The sequence below is a fragment of the Manis pentadactyla genome, chromosome 15, assembly GCF_030020395.1.
Source record: "Manis pentadactyla isolate mManPen7 chromosome 15, mManPen7.hap1, whole genome shotgun sequence".
Lineage (NCBI taxonomy): Eukaryota > Metazoa > Chordata > Mammalia > Pholidota > Manidae > Manis > Manis pentadactyla.
In genome coordinates this window covers 42,916,536-42,942,957 of record NC_080033.1, presented here as the reverse complement: position 1 = coordinate 42,942,957, position 26,422 = coordinate 42,916,536, and the positions used below count along the sequence as shown (strand labels likewise).

Sequence of the window (26,422 nt, the reverse complement as noted above, 5' to 3'; positions counted from 1 at the left end):
ATCCAACACTTCAAGGAAAATATAATAAACAGATCTTTAAGCATATCAAGTAAACATACAAATTTTTTCCTTTATGCAATCTTAAATCAGGGAGCATTATTTTCACCTGTGAACTTAAGTAGCCGTTCTGAGAAAAACCATTGCCTTTCAGATAGACTCAGCTATTTCAGTGGAGCTTATTCTATTTAGTTTACTAGCAACCCTCTGTAATCCTATTCAGAAGTGGTACCTTGCTAGTGATTGTTACCTGTGTATCCCTAAGAAGAGCTATGAATGACCCACATTACTTTCAACAACACATTTACAGAATGTCTGCTACTGTTTAAAAATAAGAAAAACTTGAGTTTTTTAAATGCTAAGGCTGTTTTCAACCTTATCCCCCACATTTAGTCAGCCTAAAACTATTACTCAAAAAGAACCTCTCCATTCTCACTCATAAATATTTTTTCTAACTACTTTCCAGAATCTTATAGCCTAACTCCTGTATTCTAAAGCCTTCTCTTCTAAATGGTATTAAATACTATATTATGATATGTTTGCCTCAAAAAATCAGAAGGCTGTTTCTGTATCATTCACAATCCTAACTGTAGCAAAGAATGAAATGTTGATGGGGGCTAGGGGGAGGGGAAATTGAGGAAGTTTGTGCCTGGGAAATGAAGTATAAGAAACTTTCACTGGAGCAGATTTTTGCTTCTTAGGCTTTCATATTAAACTACACATTACATAGCTCCACTGAAGGTTTTTCCTTCTTCAGTGTATCTGAGGTTTTAAGTTTCTGCATTTATTATGGCACCCAGTAGCAAAGCTGGAGTCAAGTGCTTTCAAGGCTCCCATTAGAAATTCCTTTTTCAGAGTTTATTGCTTGACTGTTTCCAATTATATGAGAGAAACTTGGCACATAGGTTGTTGAACTGGATTACTTTTTTCAACATAAAATCTAATTTATTTCAGTTTGTTTTTAATCTAGAGATGGGCCAACAACTCTTCTCATAGTTTTAGAAGATTTGATCACAATTCTAAATAACGTCAGTTAAAAGAAAAAAGAAACTGCCTTTTCCAATTTAATTGTTGATAGTTTTTTTTCAAAATCCTTGTTGAGAAATTTATTTTTACAAAGCTTAATTAGTATGCCTGATAATCTGTTTGCAGATCATTTCACCATGTGTAATGCAGCATGTAAGAATTGTTGCATGACTGTCAGAGTCCATCTGAATGTTTTTACTATGCATTATTGTTTCTGTTAGAATGTCATCATCCTAAAGATTTGATGTTCCCATCATAGTGCTCAGAACAGGGCAGGAAAGTATTATGTGGAGGTCACTTAAAATATTGCTCATAAAATTAGCCCTGTCTCTGTTCTTCAAGGGAAACCAACCTGAGGCCTTCCTTCACATGCAGAGGGGTCCAGGACACTTAGCAATGACTCTAGTTCCCTCTTGCCTCCAACTTCCTTCTCACATTCCTTGTCAGATTTTTGTGACATTTCCTTCCCTTTTCTCTCTCACATCTACCCTTATTCTTCCACCATCCTTTATCTATGTAAAAAGATGATGGTAGAGTTGATTGTCAGGTTGGAGGTGACTTTTCATTTTGCACCTTCCTAAAAACCGGACCACATGCATCACACTGTTGATTTTTAACTTACACGTATTTTATGTCCTTGACTCAGCACTTTCATCTTACCAGCAGGTCATCCTTTCCTTCTCATTGTTACTTTCAAAAATATCCAGTCATAATAATGACTATTATGTATGAATCCCCTAAAACTAACACTTAATACTATTTATTATAGACTTTCAGGTGTTGCATTATCCCAGAATAGGTGTACTCTCTAACTGAATTTTTATTTAAAGTAGCACATATTATTGCTGTTTTCTAAATACTACTTTTGTTGAATTTGTGCCCACCTGTTGGGAATTATTAGTATAAAATACTAAGTCACCTTTCTTGACAATGTTTTAAAAAGTTTAAACTCCAAGGAGTTTGGGAAAATATTCAAGAAAGCATCCACCAATTAAATCATAGAAGTTTTTGAAAGATACTCACTGGCCTTTGCCTTACAAAGAAAGCTCAAAATTAAAACCTGTTATTTCTATGGCCCCATGTGGCTGAATGGATTATTGGACCTTAATTCTTTGCTAATATCATTAAGTAGTAGTTGTTATTCAAATACATATTTATATATGTTTTTGAGAATATTAAAATACTTAAAAATAAGAATAAAATATCAGAGACAACTAAAAATATAAGAAAAGATTTGAAATTATTTGAATAGTATTCTGTCCTAAATTATCAATAAATATCACTTACTATTGAGTGGTCAAACCAAGTAATTCTAGGGAAAACAGATAAATTATATTTTGATTTCTAAATATGAAAAAAGTGAATATTTTCTTTAGACTTATTTAAGATTTATTTTTCCCTTCATATAAATTTTATTTTAGTGAGTGAAGATTATACTGAAGAATAATAGTGTGTATACTATTGAATGTGTGCTCAGAAGTACTAGATAACATGTTTTAGACACATAATTATTTTAACATTGTGTTAAGACTATACCCTGGGCAAGATCCAGGTTCTTGGACTTGTTTATCTTCTGTGTGAGGACAACGAACTGTCCAATGCCAAAATACAATGAACTTTCAAATATCAAAGAGGAAAATTAAGTATTTCAAGTCCTCAGCTGGTTTACAGATGTGTGAGCTTTGTAGTCCATTTTCTGGTTCCAGTAGGGCATTGTGACAATTTTTCCAATATGTGTACACTAGATAAGTTTTGGAAGTAAAATTACTTACTTTAACCACTGAAATAATTTTCTGAATTTAAAATTTTTATGTTTATTTTTCTTAAAAAAAATGCAGCCTAAAACCAAGCTTTGCAATTTTCAAAATATTTTTGAATTTGAAACATATTAAATTAAGGAACCTTTCTCTTTCAGGAAAATAAATGCCTTTTGAAAACAGGTATTCATTTATATCTGTGATTAACCTTTAACAAGATCTTGCTGTTAGATTCTACATTTGCTTTAATCTCAGTAGGAAAAATACAAACTGGTATTGCAGCATATAGTGTTTCTCTATACCCTGTGGACGTTAAATGATCGCTTACAACTAAAGGCACATCTGCAACATATTTAAGTGCCAGTTTGGGGCATTATTAGTAGAAAATGCTAAGTCACTTTTTTTGGAAATATTTTGAAAAGTTTAAACTCCAGGAGGAAACTCCAGTAAATGGTAATCTTATGATACCATTTGTTTCTAAGGAATAGTGGGAAGATGAGTGGCTGTATCGCGTATTTTTCATTTAGGGAAACGTCAAATCATAGCCCTCCTTAAAAGAAGTCAGAAAGTTGGTGGTGGAATGATTGCTGTGCCAAAGACTGATGTCCTTTTGTGCCACGGTTCAGGGAACTATAATGTTAAATCCATATTATCAGTCATGGTAGAGGTGACACAAGTCATCACATTTGGGGCTCCCTTCAAACTCAGAGTCTTATGAGTTTATGAAAGTTCAAGAATGATTACTGGTTGGTTTTAAATAATAAATCTATCTTAAATGCATAATAAACTACTGGTGACTGATATGCAAGTGGGTAAATTTTTCTAGGTAACAATGAAAAATGGCAATTTCACCACAGATTTTTTTCTTTTACCTTGCATTTTTACTCCATCTCTCTTTTCCTTAAACACATCATTGAAGGTCAAACATTCGGGACAATGTAGAAATGATTAAGCTTCATAAGCAACTAGTGGAGAAAAGCAATGCTCTTTCAGTACTGGAAGGAAAGTTTATTCAGCTTCAAGAGGTACTGTGATAATTTATTTTATTATGGTGATACATAGATACAAAGGTTCAAAAATAGTATTCAAGTACTTTTTTTTTTTAAGTAGAAAGGTTGTAACATTAAAAAGTAATTTTTAAGGATTGCTCTTTTTATTCTCAAGTGTGTATAATCTCACTTCATATACTGTTCATGATTTATAACTTAATAACTTAAAGAAATAACTAACTGCTTGGACTTTTTATAAATATCTGTGTCATCTTAAAATAATAAACACATTTATTGTAAGTCATCTCATGCCAAGAAAATTTATTTTTAACTCCTTTTATCTTAATTCATATGGGCTCATAGCACTGAAGGTTTAGATGTATTTGCATATTTATCTTCAGTTCTAAGCATTTATGAAATATCCAAGCTAGACCAAAGTTATGAATAGGTCAATAATCAGGTTTTATTAAATCTTTCTTTGATGTGGTGTTTTGTTTTGTTTTGTCACTACCATTATCAGAAAATATTTGAGTATCCATCATGTCAACTATCAGTGTATTTATTTTAAATCTTAACCATTCAAGTTGACAATACTTGAGACTCTTCATCCCCATGGGTTGTTTTAACAAGGATGTGGCCCCACAGGAATGTGCCATTAGAAGGTCCTATTTATTGGCACTGCATAATTAACACAGGTTCTGGAATTAATGAGCTCCAAAACATTCCAGATGAACAGAATTCATATTAAGCAGTACTTTCTTTGAAGTACCAAGACAAAAAAAGCAGTAGAATGATGCAAAGTATAGGGTCAGCTGAAGCCTAAATTCACTATTGAATTAGATAAATATTTTTAAACCATTTTTGGGTTTAAACCATATTTTGGGTAGTGTTTTCCATCCAGTTGGAACCTTCTAAAATGCCAAATAATAACTACCTTCCATATGAATATGGAAGTTTATGAAGAAGATGAGGCTAACCAAAGAGTAGGAGTGATAATGCTATCTGCAGATAATTAGAAGAGGGAGATTAAAAATACATGTAGCTGAAAGCCATTTCTAAAATAAGGAATTAAAAAGTGCTTTACATTCTTTCATCACTTTGTTTTGATCTCCATTTAACTATGATGCCAGATATTTGCTTAAATACCAACAATAACAAGTGTCTGTTGTAGCACAGGTACCTGTTCCATGGACTGAGAGGTTCAGACCAACAACTTCAGTGAGGTCGGAAGCCCGGAGAGAGCTGGTTAAAGACAGTATTCAATAATAATACCAAAATTAACAAAAATTGGACTCAAGTAGCTCAATTGCCAGGTTTCTTTTAAGTGACTGAAGAACTTCAGTAGAACTTAAGTGATTTTAATTAGCAGATGAGGCATTACATGTTATGACCATATGGTCTCTATGAAAAGACTTTAATGTAATCACCTTTTATTTGTAAAAGAAGGTAGGTAGCATTAAAGTATATATAATTGAATTTAAAACATTCTTAAATGGGTTATTTTTTAAATGAAGACTTCAGTAACTAGCCTGATTGAAAATTTTAAATTAACTGTATTAAAATTAGAAGCTCATCTTCCAAGGCCATTTATATGGTGCAGTGACAAATCCTTCCAGATTGAATATCTGTGATGAGCATTTATTTTTTACCCATTCGGCAGCATTTTTAGACAGTATGTTCAACCCCTTTAACCACAGCAAAATGAAAAATAACTTTTAGAGCTGATTTACTCACTGGTCAGTATCAACAGTTCAAAAACTAGGAGGAAGTAAAATACAGGACAAAAACTGTTCATGTTAGGTGATTTGGTGCTAAGATAACCCTGTGTTTTCTTCCTCATGATACACTGAGGTCGAGTGTCACGTACGGACTTGTAACACACACATACTGTGAGGTGAAGAATTAACTGAATAACGTCAACTTCAGGAGTAAATTCATTTATAAAATAGTATTCATTTATTCAAAGCAGAATTCAAAAAATAATTTTGAAAATATTTTCTTCTTTTATTTTAGAAGCAAAGAACTCTCAGGATCAGCCATGATGCCTTGATGGCAAATGGAGATGAGCTAAATAAGCAACTTAAAGAGCAACGTTTAAAATGCTGCAGCCTTGAGAAACAATTACATTCCATGGCATTTTCTGAAAGAAGAATAGAAGAGGTAAACTCCCAAAGAGTGTAACCATCCGTTGGCATTTAAACTGCTCTGTCACCATTTTGAAAAAGTACAGGCATTTCTAATCTATTTATTTAAAAATCCTGAAGTACATACATGGAGCTTTAAGCACAGCAAAATATAGTCAGTGTATTATGTGCATGGCAAATCAGTGCTTAAAAGTACTTGAAAATGTGCTGAGATCCACTATTACCTAAAGCACTGAGGATCCTTGAGGAAAAAAGATTTTGAAACTGATGCCAGATTACCTGTTGAATTTAAGTTTCTCAACCTTAACAGCTTCTTAGTAATTTGAGATACCAAAACAAAATTAAAGGAATATACCTGTTTCTGAGAAGGATGTTCACTTCTACAACATCAATTTTGTGAAATTATTTAATGTTTTTTTCTAAGAAGTTGTTTGAAAACTCATCTTCCTATTACAGTTGCTACTCATATCTCCCAGCTAGCGCAATCTTTTTCTGTAGTCTCTTAAACTTGTTCTTAAAGAGAATAGAAATGAGATAAGATGCCTGTTTTGATCTTGGGAGAATCTTTTACTGTGTCTCATAATAGCATCAAAGAGAATTTTGAGAATGAAAATGAATTTTAAGAGTACACTGTTTCATGGGGAAAGGTTGTAACTACAAAATATACTGGTGAATAAAACTTAAACATAAATACTAGAAATAAATACAGAAAGCTACAATTTAGTCATAAGGATATAATTATTACCCTGAGTTTATTTCTAAAAATATTATTCACTGGGATAAAGCAGGTATACAATTTTACTTATTCATTGATTTATTTAAAAGATGTACTCTGGCTCTTTGTAAATTCCAGGTAATGTGACAGATTGTGTCTTCAGAGTAGTGATTGACGCAATTTGTTTGAACAGTGAGCCAAAAGAAACGTTAATCCTTTTGTTCTTAATGGGCCAATACAAAATCAATATAATGATAGAATTCGTCAGGAAGGAAAGTAAAAAATATTATGTTTTCCCAGACTTAACAGCAAGCTTTTAACACATTGCTTATTGAGGTTAGTCATAGGTTGCCATACAGCAGTGCATACGTTTCTACTGAATTAAAACAAATATTAATATCATGTTTATTTAACAACTTGAGAAAAATCAATGCTAAATTAAATACAGACAATGTAAGTAGACTAGTTAACAGCTGCAATTTAGAAATCAAGACTGAAACATGTTAGCCTCCTCTTGTGTTTGTTTTACCCCATGTGGTTTTATATGATAATCACCTAATGTGTAATTTTCTTTTCCTTTTAGCTGCAGGATAGAATTAATGATTTAGAAAAGGAACGAGAACTTTTAAAGGAAAATTATGATAAACTTTACAACAGGTAAGTCATGATTCCATGTGTTCTTTCATTCTCTTGTTTGAGATCTTTTATATCAAAGCTTTAGATGTCAGAATATCTAATATCAATTAAAGAATTAGCAAGGGATGATTGCAAGAAATTTACATATGTCACAAAAGAACATTATGCACTTTTTAGGCCCTGGTAATAAGTTCTTTAACCTGAGAACTTGTTGCCTATTACTAAGGAAACTATAACGCTTTGTTGTCAGTAACAACTGTTATCATTTATTGAACGCAAACTGTATGCTAGCTGGTATATGCTAACTACTTTGTGTACATTATTATAAATTACACATGACAACCTGGAAATGTAGGTATTGTAAATGTCCATTTCTCAGACAGTGAAAATAAAACACAAATAACTTGTCCATGTTCTTAAAGCTATGAAGTAATAGAGCTTGTATTTTAACCTCTTTTGTTCTCTCTAAATGCTTGTTTCTTCCTCTGGGCTACCCAGCTTATTAGCTGAGAGTGATTCTGTTGGACAACAAACACGTTTACTTACAATTGTCTGTATTCCTTATAAAGAGAAATACAAGTATGTTTATCTCAAGATAAATTTTAAAGATCTTTTTCAATTTTGTTTGTTAACCTGTTTTCAGATTAAGGTATTTTAAAAATTAATCCGTTCTGAAAATGTTAGAAACAAAATTCTACTCCGCAGCTAAGTTTAGTTAAGTGATACAGATGTGTCTGTGTGTGTGTATGTGTGTGCGTGTATGTATATATTTTTAAGCCTTTTCAATATATGATGCTCATAAATTATAAATACAGGTTTATGTGAAACTAAATTTAATATATATTGAAATATGTTTGTTAGAGCTGATATTCAACATACTCCTTCTAGGATCATACTCTGAAACATCAGAAAATAGCCATCTGATCTATAGATATCTTTTTTTAACTGTATGTTTTATGTTTTGGATGTTTTGTAAACTAAAGTTACATTTTGTAAATTAAGCAAATCATACCTAAAGAATGTAGGGATAGGCTTTTATTTATCTCTACTTTGAAAAGATGCCCAAATTAATCTTAGGCATCATTCCAGTAATATGTATCATCTATATTGTTTACCTACTAGTGTTGATTATCTTTGCACAGTGACTCATTATATTAAGGGCTACCAATAGCAGGTTCAGACATTAGTTAAAAGAATACTTGGGGCTATCCAGCAAGGATAAACTGACTAAAAATCTTTATGTGGGATTTGCCTTAGCCGCTTCCCAAGTGCTCTGTTTAGTCCTTTTCTCATCAGTTCTGATTAATTCTACCCAAGCATTTGTTATCCCTCCTGTTTTATATGTTCATTTATCTACAGAACAATACATAGATTTATATTGATATATATATATCTAAGTATTCAGAAGTTATGTGTTTGAAAAGTTCAAATTTCGGTATATAGATTGCACAACTGTATATTTGGCAGAGGAAATAATGTTATTCCCATATTTTATAAATAAGGGAATTGAGATTCAAGAAAACTTAAGAGACTTACTTGTACAGAGTCACCCGGCACTTCTGAGACTCCAGTACATAACCAAAATTCAACTCTTTTGAACTTAAAACTTTAGGTTTTTCCCTGTGCTTCGCTACCTCTCTGATTTTAATTGCATTGGAAAAATGTATATGCAAAAGGAAATCATTCATAGAATAACAACTATCATACATTCACAAATTTTTATTGATTTATATTTGTCTCCAACATCTTGTAATATCAAACACTTTTACATGGTCTTAACTCAAAAAACTGTGTGCCATTGGGCTATTACTTACACATTTCCTACTTTGTCCCAATTTGAGGATTTACTGAACATGCTTTCTTGAAATAAAACACATTAAACTTAGCTGGGAATAATGCATAAATGGAATTTTGAGAAAGACATGTTTTTCTTATATTTGCTCTATCACCGTGAAACTTTATCTTTCCATATTAGAAGATGATTTAAGAGTATAAATCTAACTTGGAAAGGTTGTATTTTTTTTTTTTTTTTAGTGTTTTATGCTTGAGGTACATTTTTTTCCCATCACTTTAAAAACAGACCTCATTATGCTGCTTACACCTGAATTTTGTGTAAGGTACATGAGGTAAATGTGTGTAATGAGTGTCAAGACATTTTGTGTCAAAAAAAAATTAATGTCACTTAAGTGCAAAACCCAGCAAGCACACGTTAGTAAACAGAACTATAAAATTCTCTAATACAATTTTTTAATATGTTTTCAGAAGCATAGTTGGAGAATTTCTACAAAAATCAGTATCATCCCTAAGATTCTTAACAGCGCTTGTGTTTCATGGTGCTGTTATTCATCACTGCCAACAACTAATGTTCATCAAAAACTACATATACTCCTTGTTTGGTTAGTCATAGTGATAGCATGTTTTGAAAGGGAGAGCATTTGTTTTTGTTACTCAAAACTGGCTAGTTTTCTGGAGAAAAATATGATTTCCAGATTGCATTCTTATCTTCCTTTTTCCAATGAAGTTTTAAATGTGTTTATTACTTGGCATATGACACATTAGAGAATCATCTAGTAAGATAAAAACCCTCATGTTTGTTTGGTATGAGCCTTTTCAAATATGCTAAGTAAAACATTTTTGACACAATGCCAACAAATAAGTATAGCTTTTAAGAAATGTTCAATTTAAAAATTCAGAATAAATTTTTTGCAATTAAATCCATTTGGACAGAGATAAACTCTGTACTCAAATATAGTAAAGCTGTGTCCCATGTTTAAAGTTCATATATTTTGGGGTCATGTAAATGATAAATGCAGTAGTCTTTCAACTATAATATATATGAATAACCTGGAAAACAGCACAATGTAGTTTCACCACCCCTTTGGAGCCTTCCCACCTGCCCTCCTTTCTGTTTTCCTCCACTGTCCAATTCAGATTCAGTCAGTTTGAGATTGGATCCAGAGAATCTATGAGAAGTGATTTAAGGTATTAACTTCCAGAGAGACACTAATCTAATGCCTTTTTTTTTCTAAGTTGGAATTTTGAAGGTGATCTTAACCACTTTAAGAATTGGGTAAATCATTAGTTTTTACAATGTGATAGTCATCTAATATCCAAAACACAAAGAAGCACTCACTTGCTAACTACACATAGACTCGCTATGCTCCATTTCGGTAAAGTGAGAACCTGTCCCCTACAGTCTTTAAGGAATCATGAAAGCTCATATGATCAAGTATGAGCACTCTATACTTCCCAGAAATCAAACTGAGTACATTTGGGGCATCATTGTTCCTTCAGTAAGTATAATATCACTATGTAAATGTGTATTTAATTTTCATTAAGCACTAACTAAAGTACCTATGGATTTCTTTATGGATGATTTAGAGCATATTCCCTTTCTCTCACATACGGATGCCCTGGAACTTGGAATAAATGGATTTTCTTTTGTTAAAAAATAGACCTTGGGGTGAAGATGAATTCTTCATCCCTTATTTGACCTTGATCAAGGGTGTGTCTTTACAGTATGCTGACTCAGGATCACCAGTGGACACACCACTGACCACAGGTACCAATGGATGTTCTACCGCAGATAGATGTTTCACCACTCCTTCAACATAGTGTAACAAATGTGCACAAAGACCAACTATGATCTCCCCTCAGTTGTCACTGTAGGCAATGTACAAAAACATTTTCACGAATAAAAGTTCTCAAAGACTGTTCTCATATGCAGATTTAATCATGTACATAGCCTTTACAAAGAAAATGGAGCCAGATGTGGTTCACCATTTATAGTTACACAGATGGCTCCAAGCATAGAGGAATACAGTAAATTCAAAAGGAATTCCTCATGAAACTTCAGTGGAATGTAATCCTAAATTTAGAGGAAAGATAGCAGTGGACTAAATTCAGATTGACTTATGCTGATTTACACTAGTATTTTGTGGGTTTGGAAAAACCAGGCTGCTAAATTGTTCTTAATTTAAACACATACAGCTTCTGATGTTTCTGCCAGATTAACTGCTGGTGATCTTTTTGCTGGTACTAATACTATTGGAACACTACTGTTTCTAATTTTTGGCATCTGATATAATGTATAATTGTGCCTATTTCATCATGCTAATTTTTTTCTGGGTAATACATGTTTTTAATAATAAAAGATACACTCGCATGCATATATATGTATGTGTTTGTTATATATAATTTGACAAGACACAAATTATATTTGCTGTTTGTAAAAAAAATGAAAATGTAAGGGAATATTCTTTAGTATTTAAAGTACATATTTTATTTGGGTTTCATTTAAGTCTAGGAAATTATACCTTTGATAGAATTAACTTAAAATATTGGTATATTAGATCCATGATTTTTTTTAAGAATCCGTATGTGAAATGAGAACAGTGATAGAAGAAACAGATGTCAGATTTAGAGAAACTTCTAGAATTCCATTTATTTTTAATGTCATGTTATTTTAAATGCAATAAAAACATTCAAAATGTGAAATGAATACACAATTTTGTTCTTTTGGAGGCTATGCCTCTCAGAAAAGTATCTCTTTTGCAATAAAATCTCAAGACTTGCTGGGAGCAACGTTAAGGGCAGTTTTCAATAACAAGTTTCTTTTTCATTTACTTCATCATCAGTACAAAACCAGATATTAATATTTTTTGTTTAATTTTCTGGGTTTTATATAAGTAGAAGGGTCAAAGCTGCTGATAATTATTCAGTAATATCAAGCTTTACAGATAATAGTTTTCTGCTGAAGTACAGATCAAAATCAGTTTTTCCGAAACCTGGCTGTCACCTGGGGAGCTTTATAAAACTATGAATTCCTGGGCCCCAGCATCTTCCCTTTTAAATCTCCCTAAATGTTCTTAGTGCAGCTGGCCTAGCACCAGCATTTGAGAACCATTGGCCTAAACAAATATTTAGCATATACCTTCCACATACCATTTAGATGATATTTGACAGGTTCTTACAGTATGCTGGGTCTTGATCATTAGATTTTAATGATAGTCTAAACTCTTCACTTTAATTAAGAAATAATATTTTTATCTTCATCATTCTTATCAGGGTGTTCTTACTGAATTTTTATCTCCATGAAGTGTTACAAGTAAAACATTATTGTTCTTAGGCTATTGTTCTTGGCTGTTGGGTTTTTTTTTTAGGACAAAAACTACATTATCACTACTTCTTAATATCCTATAGTTTGATATGCTATCATTTTGTGACCAGTATTTTGTGAATATGTTATTATCATTGACTCTTTATAAATTTCAGATTCTAGAATTTAAAATCAAGTGGAAAGTCCCTTTTCTCTGTATTAAGAGGGTCTGTGTGTGGAGAGAATGGTTTTGTACTATGTCAATTGCTGAGGTTTGGAATTGTGGATTCCTCTGGAGTATGTATAGTATCTGAATTCCTTTACTAGTCCCACAAAAGCTGCACACTGCCAACTTTTCTGACTTTAGAGCTCTAAATTAAGGCCAGTTCCTTTGCTCATCCCACAGACTCTTTCATGTTCCCTAACCGCAGCCTGAGGAAGGCGCCTTGGTTTCAACAGCAGCAGACCAGCATATGTTTACTTAATTCCTAAGACATGATGACAGTGGTCTCTATGCCACTAAAAGCGTTTCTCTTTATTATTTTCGGTCAAAGCTGATTTCCGAGCTTTCCTTGCATGTCACGTGTGTTTTGCAGTGCCTTCAGTGCTGCCCATGAAGAGCAATGGAAGTTAAAGGAACAGCAGCTGAAAGTACAGATTGCTCAACTCGAGACTGCCTTAAAATCTGACTTAACAGACAAAACTGAAATCCTTGACAGATTAAAAAGTGAAAGAGGTATATATAAAGTGACTACGTATTCATTCCAGACATCCATGTTGTTCACTGTTACTTGCTCACTCACTCAGTACTTAGTATGGTGCCTACTGTTTTGCCAGGCACCTTGCTATGTAGGGAACAGCCTCTATTAGCACCCATCCACTTTTGTGAGTTGATTGGTTACTCAAAATTTCTCTTTACTTAGCCTAGCATATATGCTTAAGAATTTTTTTTCTTCTCAGAGTTATTCAGGTTGTCTTTAATTTCATTTTCCTAAATTTTGAGCCTTTCTTTATTCAACAGTCAACAAGTTTTCATTGAGCCCCAGTATGTGCTAGGCACTGTTATAAGGTCTGTGGATACAGCAATGAATAAATCAGAGGCTTGCCCTCTGCAACATAAATTCAATAGAGAGAAACTGACAATAATTAAATAAATATGAAGTACCTCAGGAGGTGGCAAGTGCAATGGGCATAAAAGCAAAGCTGTGTAAGGTGACAGCAGCAGTAGTTGCTTGTTTTTAGCAGGTCAAATGGAAGATTTCTTTGATGGTGAGGTGTCTAAGTCTACTCTGTGACAGTGAACTTAAAAACTAGGAAGACTCATCAAGATGTCTGTGCAAAAATATAATCATTAATAAGTTTCATTAACGAGTCACAGATATCATTCTTCTCTCACAGAAATAAATAAAGTAGATATCTGACTTACTATATAGTATACACACAAATGTATAATAGGGGAATTGAATTATTTGCTTCAAATGTTTTATCTATTGCTCATCCACTCCATAAACCAAGTGATGTGATAAGATTATTCCTTTTGAACATTTGCAATTCAGTTGCATGGAAACATTTAAAAGTTTAATTCAGGCTTGGTTAAAAAAATTACATATAGTCAATACTCTATATATTAATTTGGGTCATAATGCCATATTTCATTAGAAAGATTTTTTCCCATTTTAACATCTCTGAAATTGGGATGCATCTTATAAAAGATAACATTTTTAAATTATCATATGACTTCTTACATTTTAAGTCTTAAATCAGAATACATCTTATAATCAGTGTAGTTGTAATTTCAATGAAACACATATACGATATTTATTTACCAAGTGATTAAATTTCATGAAAGATTAAGATTTGTCTCTAGAAAACTGAGAGTAGAATAAAAATGGTGATATGATTTAAAGATGGTAGCTATTTTTAAATTCTGATGTCAAAAGATACATATTCCTGATTTTGATATGTTGTAGTGAATACCTAACAGAGTGATTTGTTTAGTAGTTGCTCAATAAATGCTTGTTCACTGAAGGAAATGGAATTGCTCTATATTCCCTTTTCTTTTCCAAAAACAGTTATAAATTGCCCATTCTTAAAGAAAAGAAAAATGAAATAAACCTTTCTTATTTCTGTGCTTTCTGTATTTCCCTTGAATTCTTGATATCATCAAGAATTTCGAAACTCTTAACTTTCTATCTCTGAATTGGTCTCTGGAAAGAAACTCTTCTTAAGGGGATAGAATGTTGGTAGTCTTTTAGTAAAACTTGTTTGTTGTTGAATTAATCTTGAGGGTTCTTTCAAATTATTGAAACTATAATTGCTAAGTTATTTTAATTCAATTTGTCCATTCCGTATCTTTTATTTACAGATTCATATGCCTTTTTTGGACTTTCTGAATAATACAAATTACTAATGTGTACTGTAAAAAAAGTCCAGTAAAAAGTAAATTGTAAAATCATTCAATCCCACTGCCCTCAAGATAATCACTATTAATATTTTCATCTCTGTCCTTTCAGAGTGGTTTCTATATTTATATAGTTTTATAAAGTGCTTTTTTGTTTACTATATTGTAAAATCATTCTTCAGTATAAATATAAATCTATATCATCATTTTATAGTGACTGTCACAGTTTTCCAGTGTGAAGATGTATCAAAGATTGTTTAACTATCTTCTATTGATGAATTTTTAAATAGCTTCAGTTTTTTTTAAGTATCATAAACATCTTTCTGCACAAATCTTTGCACATTATCCAATATTTTCTTAGGAGAAATTGCTAGAATTGAATCTTGATTTTTAATACAACTGTTATTTTAGTTATTTTTACTTAAATACCTGAAGTTAACAGGCCTAATGATTAAAGTTTTGGTTTTTTGTGAAAATGTTACAATAGATTATAAGAAAAATATTACAGCCTTTAACCATTTTTTTCCAAGGAAATATTAAACAAAAAAATTGAAATTCTATCGTTAAGGAACCTTTTCAGTATTTAGAAATTCCTTCTTATATTACAGATTTTTAAATTTTTTAATTATTTGAAGTCTCTTCACACATTTACAATTTACTTTTCATGTATCAAGTGTTCTTTACTAGAAAATGTTTCCCTGGCTTCTTACAGTCATTCATATAACTGGTAAATTATTTTTAGAGAATACTCATCTCTTTATTCAAGGTACAAACTAGTTTCAGATTGTGTGAATATGTGGGGGAAGGATATGTAAATGCAGTTTGCATTTGCTTAATGCTTAAATTAACTGCATGTGTTTTACGGGCCTGCTTTTGAAAGTTCCTTTCTATCTTTAGCTGAAATGCATAATTCAGCATAATGCGTATGGTTATATTGATCACAGCTGAAGATATTAGCACAAAGGAGCTCTGAAAATTGTTTAGTTGAACTGTTCTCTGCACTCTGCTTATTAATGGTGTGCTGAAGAACATAATTTTGAAATGGTAAAATGTTATCTCATTTGAATAAAATTCTGTTTAGCTTAACCTGCTTTTTGTCAAATCATAAGGAGGTTATTTTTCATCTTGTATAGGATGCTTTGATTTTTCATATTATAATTCAGCAAGTCTATTTCCTCTTTGAGCTATAGCTTCTCCATACTTTTTAAAGACCCAGGAGTTATATCCCCAATGAGCAGTTTAAGAAAGGAAAAATATAGTGGGTAATTCCACATAAAATCCAGTAGAGAGGAAATTACTGGTATTCAGTAATGTCTTCTCCCACTTAAAAGTTATTTCCCCACTAATAACTCCCTTATTAGTTTTAAAAATAACAGTGAAATGGGGACATAGTTCTTAATAAATCAGTAAAAGAAAAAACATTTGAATGAGTTTATTTATGCCTTCTAGGACCCTGCTGTGAAAAATATAAAGGAAAACTAGAGCATAGAAATAATAATGAAAATACACTCAGTCTTGATGAAGATGGAGCAGTTACGGCCTGTACAATTTAGCCTACTCTCAGAAACCTTAAAAGTTTTTGATATTACCCTCAGGGCCTTGGGTTTTACATCTTTTTCACTATATTTACCTTCTTTCTATTACCTAATCACTCTATCTAGATGATGTTTTAACCAAATCAATATAAAATAAAGTGTTGTATGTTCTTATTCTACTCTAACCAAAAAGCCAGTTTATCTCCTAAGAATTCATATTATTAATCCTAATTTTTTGCTAACAGACAAGTATTTGACCTTTACCTTCAAAATTTCCAAGTATTGTTCACATTGAGAAATTCTTTCATTTTGTTCACCAAATATTAACAATATATACTGTAGGATAACCTTCTAACCTTTCAATAATAAGATAGTGTTTATAATTTGATATGAAAATGTCTCTGTATACCCTGGAGTCACAATTGTTTTTTAATTTTGCCAGGAAATATGTCACATAAAAATATCCACATTTAGTCCATTTCTTAACCATGTAATTTACAGTTTTTACTTATATGCAGCATTTGTAGCTTGGGAACACAAAGTGCTATAAAAGTCAGAAATGTATTTTTGCATAAAATGTATTCAATGTGCAAATATATTCATGTAAGAATTCTCAACAAATGTTTGGTTTTTTTTTCATTTAAGAAAAGGAAACAAATATGTACAACTTGAATTGAGGACTTAAGATAAACATAAATCTTTGACAGCAGGGTGAAATTAGTGGAGACCCTTTGGATGACATGGTTTAGAGTTAGTCCACAAGGAGTCAAAAGGGAGGATACTTGGCCACCACAGCAAACTCTCTTGAAGAGTACACTTAAGACCATGAGACCAAAGAGTAGATTTATTAGCTAACCATCATGCTTCTTTTTTTTTTAAGTTAAGAATGTTTAATTTTTTTAAGTTAAGCATTGAATGAAAAATTAGTCTCTTTATGGATACACTGTCCTCTATAGCTCTACCCTGCACCCCTGCTTGTGGGTCATGGCAAATGAGTGCCTAGGTAGCTGTAACCTATCACCATTCCTTAGCAATAGCCCTGAGTCCATGTCCTACTAATGAATAGTATGAACTGAATGAATAAAGAACACACATGAATTATTACTGATACTGCCGTGCACTGGTTGAAAATCCATCTCTCCTATCTTAACAGATTTGTTAAAAGTGTGTTTCATAATTTTATGGATTTAGTTACTATCTAGAGAAATTATCTTGTTTGAGTAGAAAGACTTTATGCTAAATTGGGAAAAGAAAACTCAAAGAAGTCAATTAAAAAACTAAAAGACAAAAAAATTTTTTTTGCATGCCTTTTCAGGACCCTTAATAAGTGAAAATCACAGATTTAAGAACATATTTTCTTAGGAATTTCAGATAGGATTTTCCTTTGAAGTCCCAGAACTCACAATTTCTTGTATTAATACTTGTGAACTTAAGTCTTAAGTTTTTGATAAGCAAGTGAATCATATGGTAGACACATGATAGCATTCATTCATTCCTCATTCCCCTGCTGCCTTTGTCTAGGTGCTAGCCCAGTTTCCTCTCGGACCAGAGCCATACTAGATCAAGCTTGTGTATCAGGAATTCAATTAATTTAAAATGTGTTCTTACACTTCATTCTCTTTTACCTTTCTAATTGTGTTCACTTCATTTTTAAGACCAAAATGAGAAACTCATTCAAGAAAATAGAGAACTACAATTAAAGTATCTGGAACAAAAGCAACAACTTGATGAACTTAAAAACCGCATGAAGTTTTACAACCAGGTGAACTATTTTCTTATTCACGAAATAAACTCCAAATTTTCATCTAAATATTTTATGCGGAGAAAAAAACGCTATCTACAAAGCAAAAGAATAAAATTATACTAGTTTATTAATACATGATATCAGGCAGCTTATATTTCATGAGATTCTGAAGAGTTGGAATGTCTCTTATACTTAGTTTTTTAATTCATGGTATCGGGCAGCTTATGTTCCATGAGGATAATCTGCATCATTGGAATGTCTCTTGCACTTTCCATTAATATCTCATTGTGAGCTTTTACTTTATCTTTTGTAGGAGAGTGAAATTAATGCTGATGAATTGAGTGAAGCTCTCCTGCTTATAAAGGTAACTTTCTGAACTTCACCATGAATTTCATGTCTACTTATAACTGTTTCAGTGTAATGATGACCCTTATCTGTAACCCTTGGAGAATGAATTATTCAGGAAAGTAGTCAGGTGACATTTAGTCATATACATATTTCATAATGACATCAAAGCTACATTAAAATGGACCTCAAAAACTCTTATTTAAAGCACTTTCTTCAAGTGTAACAAACATTTTACTTTTATATGCCTCCCTATAAAACTAATCAACAATTTTCTGTCCTAAGAGACCTTGGTACACCCTATTATCTTAAGTAAAATATTAAATTATAAATGTTACCAGTGATATTTTCCCATTCTGGGATATTCTGTTATTTACAAGATGACATGAGAAAATACATTTCTTTCCTTTTAGATCAACACTATAGATTTTAGTCAAATGAAGAAATAGAAATAAATATGCATGATTCTTTTTTATGTCATGAAGTAATACACTGTTTTTCAATTTCTCTATAATTGTTCAAATGTCTATCCAAATACATTTTCTGTAACAGGACTGCTTTATTCCTGACAGAAAGAGGAGATTTATCTGTTTTCAATTAATTATTGTTCCTTGCTGTATCTATATTAATTCATATGATTACTTTTGGAAACTCTTGTTTCAGTAATAAAACATGTTTTTGTTTTAGGCTCAAAAATCACAAAAAAATGGAGACCTTTCCTTTTTAGAGAAAGTAGACAATAAAATTAATAAAGATCTAGAACATTCCATGAGAGAGCTACAAGCAACTCATGCAGAAACTGTACAAGAACTTGAAAAGACAAGAAATATGCTAATTATGCAACATAAAATTAATAAAGATTACCAGGTAATATAATAAACTAAATTGGGAGAATAAATTTCTTATGATATTCTACTGATGATTTATTTCTAAGCAGTATCATGTGTTATCATGTTACACTCTATTATCGTGTATTACCACATGCCTGGAATTTACCCTTTTTACTAGGTAGTTAGAATAAAGAGTTTAAAACAAATAACTTTTTAAAGTAAAGCTCACCTTTACTAGTGTTAGTACATTCTGCAAATAGGATATAGTTATCCTAAGGTCCTGCCACAGACACATGTTATATTAGCCATTAAAAAATGGGAAAATCACCTCCATAAAAAGGAGTTTGGAATTTTTTTGGTTTATGAACACTGCCAGGCATAATTTTCTAAACTGTAAACTGTTTGAGGTCAGAAAACCATGGCTTACAGCTCCTGGTATCCCCAGGATTTAGTGTTTGAGTCATAATTGCTTTAAAAAAATGAAAATGGAACTAATTACAAGTATTGAAACTTGTTATCTCTTTTTTTTTTTAGATGGAAGTTGAGGCAGTGACCCAGAAAATGGAAAATTTGCAGCAAGATTATGAAGTCAAAGTGAAACAATATGTTCATCTTCTTGATATTAGGGCTGCACGCATCCAAAAACTAGAAGGTACAGTGTGCACAATTTTTTGTCCACAATAACTAGACAAATGGATTTCATGATAGTTGAAAATGTCATCCAAATCTACACTCACAACTTCTTTTTGCTCTTTTTTTTTTTTTTTTTCCAATTCCTAACTATAATTTACATTAAGACTGTTTTTTTAATCTGATTCTTTTGTACTCAAGAATTCTTAGTAATTCCCTACTGGTTTTTTAATTCAGTGTTGCAGGCAGGATTTCAAAATACTTTATGAAGAACCACAGAGTAAATTTACCACCTCATTCTAATTTCTAAACAAACCATGCATCTCAGCCAAACAAGAAGTGTACTTGCTTTTTATCAGATTCACCTTGCTCAGTCCTACCAACAATGCTTTTGTCTCCACCCAAACCTCCCTAATGCCAAGACATACCCTTCCCTGCTTTGAAATCTAAATAAATACACATTTATATGCCAGAAAGCTGGCTCTGATTACTCCTAGTCATTCCTCAACTTGAAATGCCCTTGCAGTGGTTTTCAGACTTTAGCAAGTGTGAAAATTACATGGGGCATTCATTTCAAATGGCTTCCTAGGCTGTACCCTTAGAAATCCAGGGGCCCATGATTCTTTATATTTGGAAATAACTCCAAGCAACTCAAATGCAGGTGTAAAACTACTTTGAAAACTACTGCCTCAGCACTTACACTTTTTCTCTCGTGTACTCAAAAAATATTTTGGGGGATTACATTATGTAAGTGTTCTTCACTGCTGGAGTTTTGCATACTCTTTGTAACTACAATGTTAAGTTCTACATGGTAAGTATTTTGTGTCTCTTTCATGTCCCCTGCAATACAATGCTTAATTCAATGATCCATGCCAGCAGTAATTTTGCACTCTTAAAAATTATTGAGGATCCCAGAGGCTTCTTATTTATCTTGGGTTATACTTAACATATTTATCATATTAAAAATTAAAAGTGGGAAATTGTTAAAATATTTAAGTCATGATAAATAATAATAAACCCCATTACATGTTAACATAAATTAGTGTTTATTTTTTAAAAGCTCTATTTTCCATACTGAAAAAATAGTAAGAAGAGTGGCATTTTTAAATTGTTTAACATTTTTGCAAATTTTTTGATGTCTGGCTTAGCAGAACACAGCTGGATTCTTATATCTGCTTCTACATTCAATCGACTGTGATACCACACATCACATAGAGTCTGGGAAACTCCATTATATACTTACGAGAGAATAAACATGAAAAGAGCAAATAACATGTCAGTATTATTTTTAAAACAGTTTGACCTTACTGAACTCCAAAACAGTTGCATTGACCCTTAGAGGCTTCCAGACCACAGCTTCAGACTACTGGTCTAAGTAGAAGGGCTTAATAAATATATTTATCCAATTGAACAGGGTTTTCCAAAAGTCTTAAGAGTAGCATGTACCTTTTATTTCAAATAGTACTCAATTAAAATTGCTTAATGGAATTTTTTTGACTTAACACAAAGGTCACAGAGCTTGAAAATTTCCATTCCTTTCAAGTCCTACTAAATCTTTACTAGTATATTTTATCTGCCCCCTAAACTGATTGATTCATTCCATAAACATGATCAAGCTCCTAATGCATCCTAAGCAAGAAAGTGTTTGGCAGTGAGAAAACAAATAGTATAAAAGCTCAGACACCACTCTCACAGAACTCATGAGATATGAACAAGTGACCCTGAAGAATCTGAACCTTACTAAACTACAGAACCACTGAGGAATTTTTAAGATAGAAAGTAATATACCCTAGACTGCATTTTGGAGATTATGATGCAGGTATTAGGAAGAATGAGCATGATTTAAAGGAAGGAAGCAGTTTGGGTTTCATAGTAATCTAGGTAATAAACACTGGGAGTATAAGTAAGGTAGCATCAGTGGAGAAAGAGAGAATGGGGACAAATTTGATAAAGGCTTAGGAAATAGTGTTGAATAGTAGTGACCCTGTAGAGATATGAGGAAGGTAAAAGAAAAAGGAAACTAGGATGACTCAGTGGCATCTAGCTTAGACAACTGGGTGAATTCTAATACCATCACTTGAGATTCAAATTACTGAATAACTAGAAGAGAAATAGGAATAACTAGAAGAGAAAATGACACATTCTGTTTTGGATTATATATAGAGTTTGATGTACCTAGGAGATATCTAACAGAAGGCTCAGCAAGCCATTAGGTATTATACCTAGTTTTTTAATTCATGGTATCAGGCAGCTTATGTTCAGGAAAGAAATCTGAATAAAAAATAGAAATAGGAGAGTCTTCAGCATACTGATAGTAGCAGAAGTCATAAAAGGGGATGAGATTACCCATGAGAATATGTTGACTAAAGATGATAAAAACAGAACCCCAGCAAGTAGCAAAAGAAAGAGAAACCCTTAGAAAATGAGAAGAGAGGTAGGAGGAGAAGCAGGGCAAATGATGGCATGAAAGCCAGGTTAGGACAGAGGTTCACAAAGAGAAAGTGATCATCACTGTGAATAAAGGAGATCAAGCAATACAAAGACCAAAATCCATCCAGTCTAGCCATCAATAGCTTATTGGTGACCTTTTCTGTAATAGTTCCACACTATTGTGTGGAAAAGTAAAGCAGATGTCATGTGCAGGAAGTTGAAGAGTGTTACATGAAGAGATGGAGACACAAGCATACTTTACTCTTTCTAGAAATTTGGATGTAACATAAGGGGAAATGTGTATCTAGAAAGAGTCTATCTTTTTTAAAAGCAGCTTTCTAGAAGTATAATTAACATAATTTAAATTGCATGTATTTAAAGTGTATAATTTGGTGAGCCTCTTTGTACACCTATGAAGCCATCACCATAATTAAGATAATAAACATTTCCATAACCCCCAAAAGTAGAAAAGTATGTATTTTAATAAGCAGAAATGAAGGTGCCAGTGGAAAGAGAAATTGACTTTATAGGAGAGAAGATAATAGAGCAGAGGTAGAGGAGCAGGTAGTAAACCCAAATATTTACCTCAGCTGTTCATCCAAAGGCCTTTTTGCCTTTTTTTCTTTTTCCTGGCCCAACCTGTATTACAACTTCAGCTGTGATTTTATTGTTAGTAAGTGATGTCAAAACAAAAATGATATATTTCTGTATAATATAGTAGTATTTACAGAAAAAAAAAATGTAGTCATAGAATTTAAGGTTGAGAGTATTCACCAAAAGTACTCAGACATCCTACCACTTCAAAAACCAGTTTATATCTTCATATGTCAGTGTTTAAAAATCTCTAAACTATGTGTCTTCTCTTGCAGCCCAATTAAAGGATATTGCCTATGGAACCAAGCAGTACAAATTTAAACCAGAAATCATGCCAGATGACTCTGTGGATGAATTTGATGAAACCATTCACTTAGAACGAGGAGAAAACCTATTTGAAATCCATATCAACAAAGTAACCTTTTCTTCTGAAGTTTTACAGGCATCTGGAGATAAGGAACCCGTCACTTTCTGTACCTATGCTTTCTATGATTTTGAACTACAGACAACTCCCATAGTGCAGGGTCTTCACCCAGAATATAACTTCACTTCTCAATATCTTGTTCATGTTAATGACTTATTTTTACAATATATTCAGAAACATACTATCACTCTTGAGGTCCACCAAGCTTACAGCACAGATTATGAAACAATTGCAGCATGTCAATTGAGATTCCATGAAATTTTAGAAAAGAGTGGTAGAATATTTTCCACAGCAAGTTTGGTTGGTAAGTACACTCTTAAAAGCTTTGGATGTTTGAATTACTAATTTGGTTTGTATTTTAAACTGGTGTTCCACCTTAATATCTTCTCTCAGAGATTCAAGATGACTTTAGGGTAAGGACTGTGTTCTCTAATTTAGCTGCTCACAGTCGATGGGACCATGCTAAGTGTCATTGATGATGTCAGTACAATGGCTATTAATTTTTTAAAAGCTTACAAGTGCTAATGACTATTTACCATATTGATACCCTTGTTTGATTAAACATTAATTGGAGTACATCCATTAAATATTTCTTAAGAGCTTTTCATGTTGTCATCACTGTTATGAAGTACTGGAAATACAAGTGGTCAGCAGTTAATAAGTCAAAGCCACTGCCCTTGTGTAGCTTACCTTCTAGAAGGGAAAACAGGCCATAAAACAAATACACATATCATCAGATATGAAGAAAAATGATCAGAGCAAGAGGCCAAAGAGAGAGATGGAAGGTTACTAATTCAGATAAGGGCTTCTCTGAGTGGTAACATTGGTAAACACCTGAATAAAGATCCATGCCAAGATCCGGGGGAAGAATGTTTCAGGCAGAGGAAGCAGCTGGTACAAAGGCTAGAGGGAAGAACAAACCTGACATGTCACAGAAATATCAAGAAGGCCAGTGACTAGAGCACAGATGAGACTGAAGTGAGAGGCAGGGACCAGATCATACTGTGCAGCCTTGTAGGTCATGGTGAGGAGTATGGATTTTTTTTTCTTCGAGTAATGAAAGTCATTGGAGGGTTTTGAAGTGGGATGTGACATAATCACACATAAGTTTTAGAAGAACCACCCTAGGTGCTGTGGAAAGAATAGTCTGTAGGTAGGGGCCAAGAGAGAAAATGGGCCCATTGTCAGTTATTGTATTAATCTGTAGAAATATGCTGGTCATAATGAAAGTGATGACAAGAATTGGTTATAGTCAGTGTACACTTGATTAGTTCTTCCTTTAAGACTTACTTATCGATTGAACATGAGGTAATGAGGGAAATAAAGGAGGCAAGAATTTCTGGCATGTGCAACTAGGAGAATGGCGAGGCCATTTATAGACCTGCGAAAGGAACAAATCTGTGGAAGAAAATCAGGAATTCTCTTTGAACAAGTTAAAACAGACCTGCCTATTAGACACCCAAGTGGAGACCTGCCTATTAGACAGCCAGCTGGATACACGAGTCTGAAGGTCAGGGATAGAGGTATAAGAGGGAAGTCATTAGCATATAGAATATATTTTAAGCCTTGGACCTAGATAATATCACATAGAGAGTGAACATATGTAACAGAAGGCAGCCAAGGACTGGGCCTTGGGAAACTCCAAAATCTAGAATTCAGGCAGAAGAGGAAAGCCAGCAAAGGAAACTGAGGAGTGGCCAGTGATTAAGGAGGCAAACCAAGAGTGTATAGTATCCTAGAGGCCAAGTAAAGAAACCATTTCAGGAAGGAAAGAGGGTGACTTAGTTTCTGGGGACAGATTTTTATTTTGATTGATTAATTGCATAGGTAATATAGTAATAAGATTCAAAAATCAAAAAGGCACAAAAGTTTATACCGTAAAACCTATCTCCCACCCCTGTCCCTCATCTATCCTGGGTCTCTTCACAAAAGGCTACAAACTCTTCCAAAGAAATTCTATGCACATATAAGCAAATATGTTTGCTTTAATATTTTTCTTTAAAGACTTTTTAATGATGGCAGATTTGGACCAAGTTTGTATGTTGAAGAGAATGATCCATTAGTAATAAATTGGTGAAGTAGGAGAGAATAGAGGTGATGTTTTTAATAATGTGGTATGTTCAGGGAAGTTCTCATATAGAATGTCCTCTATTCAACAAATATTGAGTACCCATTATATCTACTCCTTCTGGAAGGAATATACCAATAGAAACCAGGGTCCTAAGGAAACTTCGAGCATGGTGAAGAAATAGCCTAGTAAACAGACAGACAGTTAAGCCCAAGCAGCCAGTGCCCTAATGGGGACATACTCTTCCTTCCTGTGAAGAAAGCACAGAGCTCTTAAGTCTGCCGGCAGCCATAGAGGACATGTTCACAGAGGGAGAGAGGTGAGGAGCTGCCTGAGGGGAAAAGGGCGTGAAGGTGTGCAGGCAAACGGCACGTGAGGGCATACTACTTATGGCATATATTTGGCATAGCATTGTTCCCTATACTTAAGGGCACAGTAGAGAAGGGGAAAGGTGCCAAAGATTTCTTGAAAGCTGAATTATAATGTAGAAGATCATGTTTATAATCTTGAGATTTCATATTGTATCTGTCAAGCTACCTTGAGTAGAACTTGTTAAAAAAAATGTAGCAGCAAAAAAAATCTGGAGTATTTAATTGAGTGTTTAGGTATTTTCTTAAGTTTTAGAAGCAGTGAAATAGTGTGAATTGAAATATCTCAAACATAGTTTGAGTCCTTTAAAATTATTTAACATAGAGTGAAACTCATACTTGCAAAAGTAACTTTATTTTCTTCATCTCTGTTGTTTGCCAATCACACATCATTTGTGCGTGTCACATATTATTCAGTATAAAATTTTAACAGAGAGTTATGTGTTGGTTTGGAGGAACTGAAGGAGACGTCCCGAATTTTGGCACAGTGGAATACTGGTTCCGATTACGAGTTCCCATGGATCAAGCAATTCGACTGTATCGAGAACGAGCAAAGGCTTTAGGATATGTAACATCAAATTTTAAGGGACCAGAGCACATGCAATGGGTAAGCTTGTTTAACTTTAAGACCCTTTTATCACATAGAAATCTTACAATATTTCTTTATATATAGTCATGTTTTAAACTGAAA

At 32.9% G+C, this 26,422-nt stretch overlaps 1 protein-coding gene across 6 annotated transcripts in view; it reads left to right on the top strand.

Moving 5' to 3' along the window:
* The window catches only part of RPGRIP1L (RPGRIP1 like), a 100,473-nt gene that overhangs the window by 17,766 nt on the left and 56,285 nt on the right, over nucleotides 1–26,422 (top strand). For all 6 annotated transcript variants that reach the window (XR_008993974.1, XR_005023856.2, XM_036881037.2 and 3 more), the window contains exons 7-16: nucleotides 3,700–3,805; nucleotides 5,783–5,929; nucleotides 7,212–7,285; nucleotides 12,959–13,098; nucleotides 17,954–18,060; nucleotides 18,356–18,406; nucleotides 19,075–19,254; nucleotides 19,752–19,869; nucleotides 23,147–23,599; nucleotides 26,187–26,338. Coding sequence is in view for 4 of the 6 variants with exons in the window: in XM_036881037.2 (XP_036736932.2) it covers nucleotides 3,700–3,805; nucleotides 5,783–5,929; nucleotides 7,212–7,285; nucleotides 12,959–13,098; nucleotides 17,954–18,060; nucleotides 18,356–18,406; nucleotides 19,075–19,254; nucleotides 19,752–19,869; nucleotides 23,147–23,599; nucleotides 26,187–26,338 (1,528 nt within the window). In the remaining 2 variants the exon portion in view is untranslated. The remainder of the gene's footprint in view (nucleotides 1–3,699; nucleotides 3,806–5,782; nucleotides 5,930–7,211; nucleotides 7,286–12,958; nucleotides 13,099–17,953; nucleotides 18,061–18,355; nucleotides 18,407–19,074; nucleotides 19,255–19,751; nucleotides 19,870–23,146; nucleotides 23,600–26,186; nucleotides 26,339–26,422) is intronic.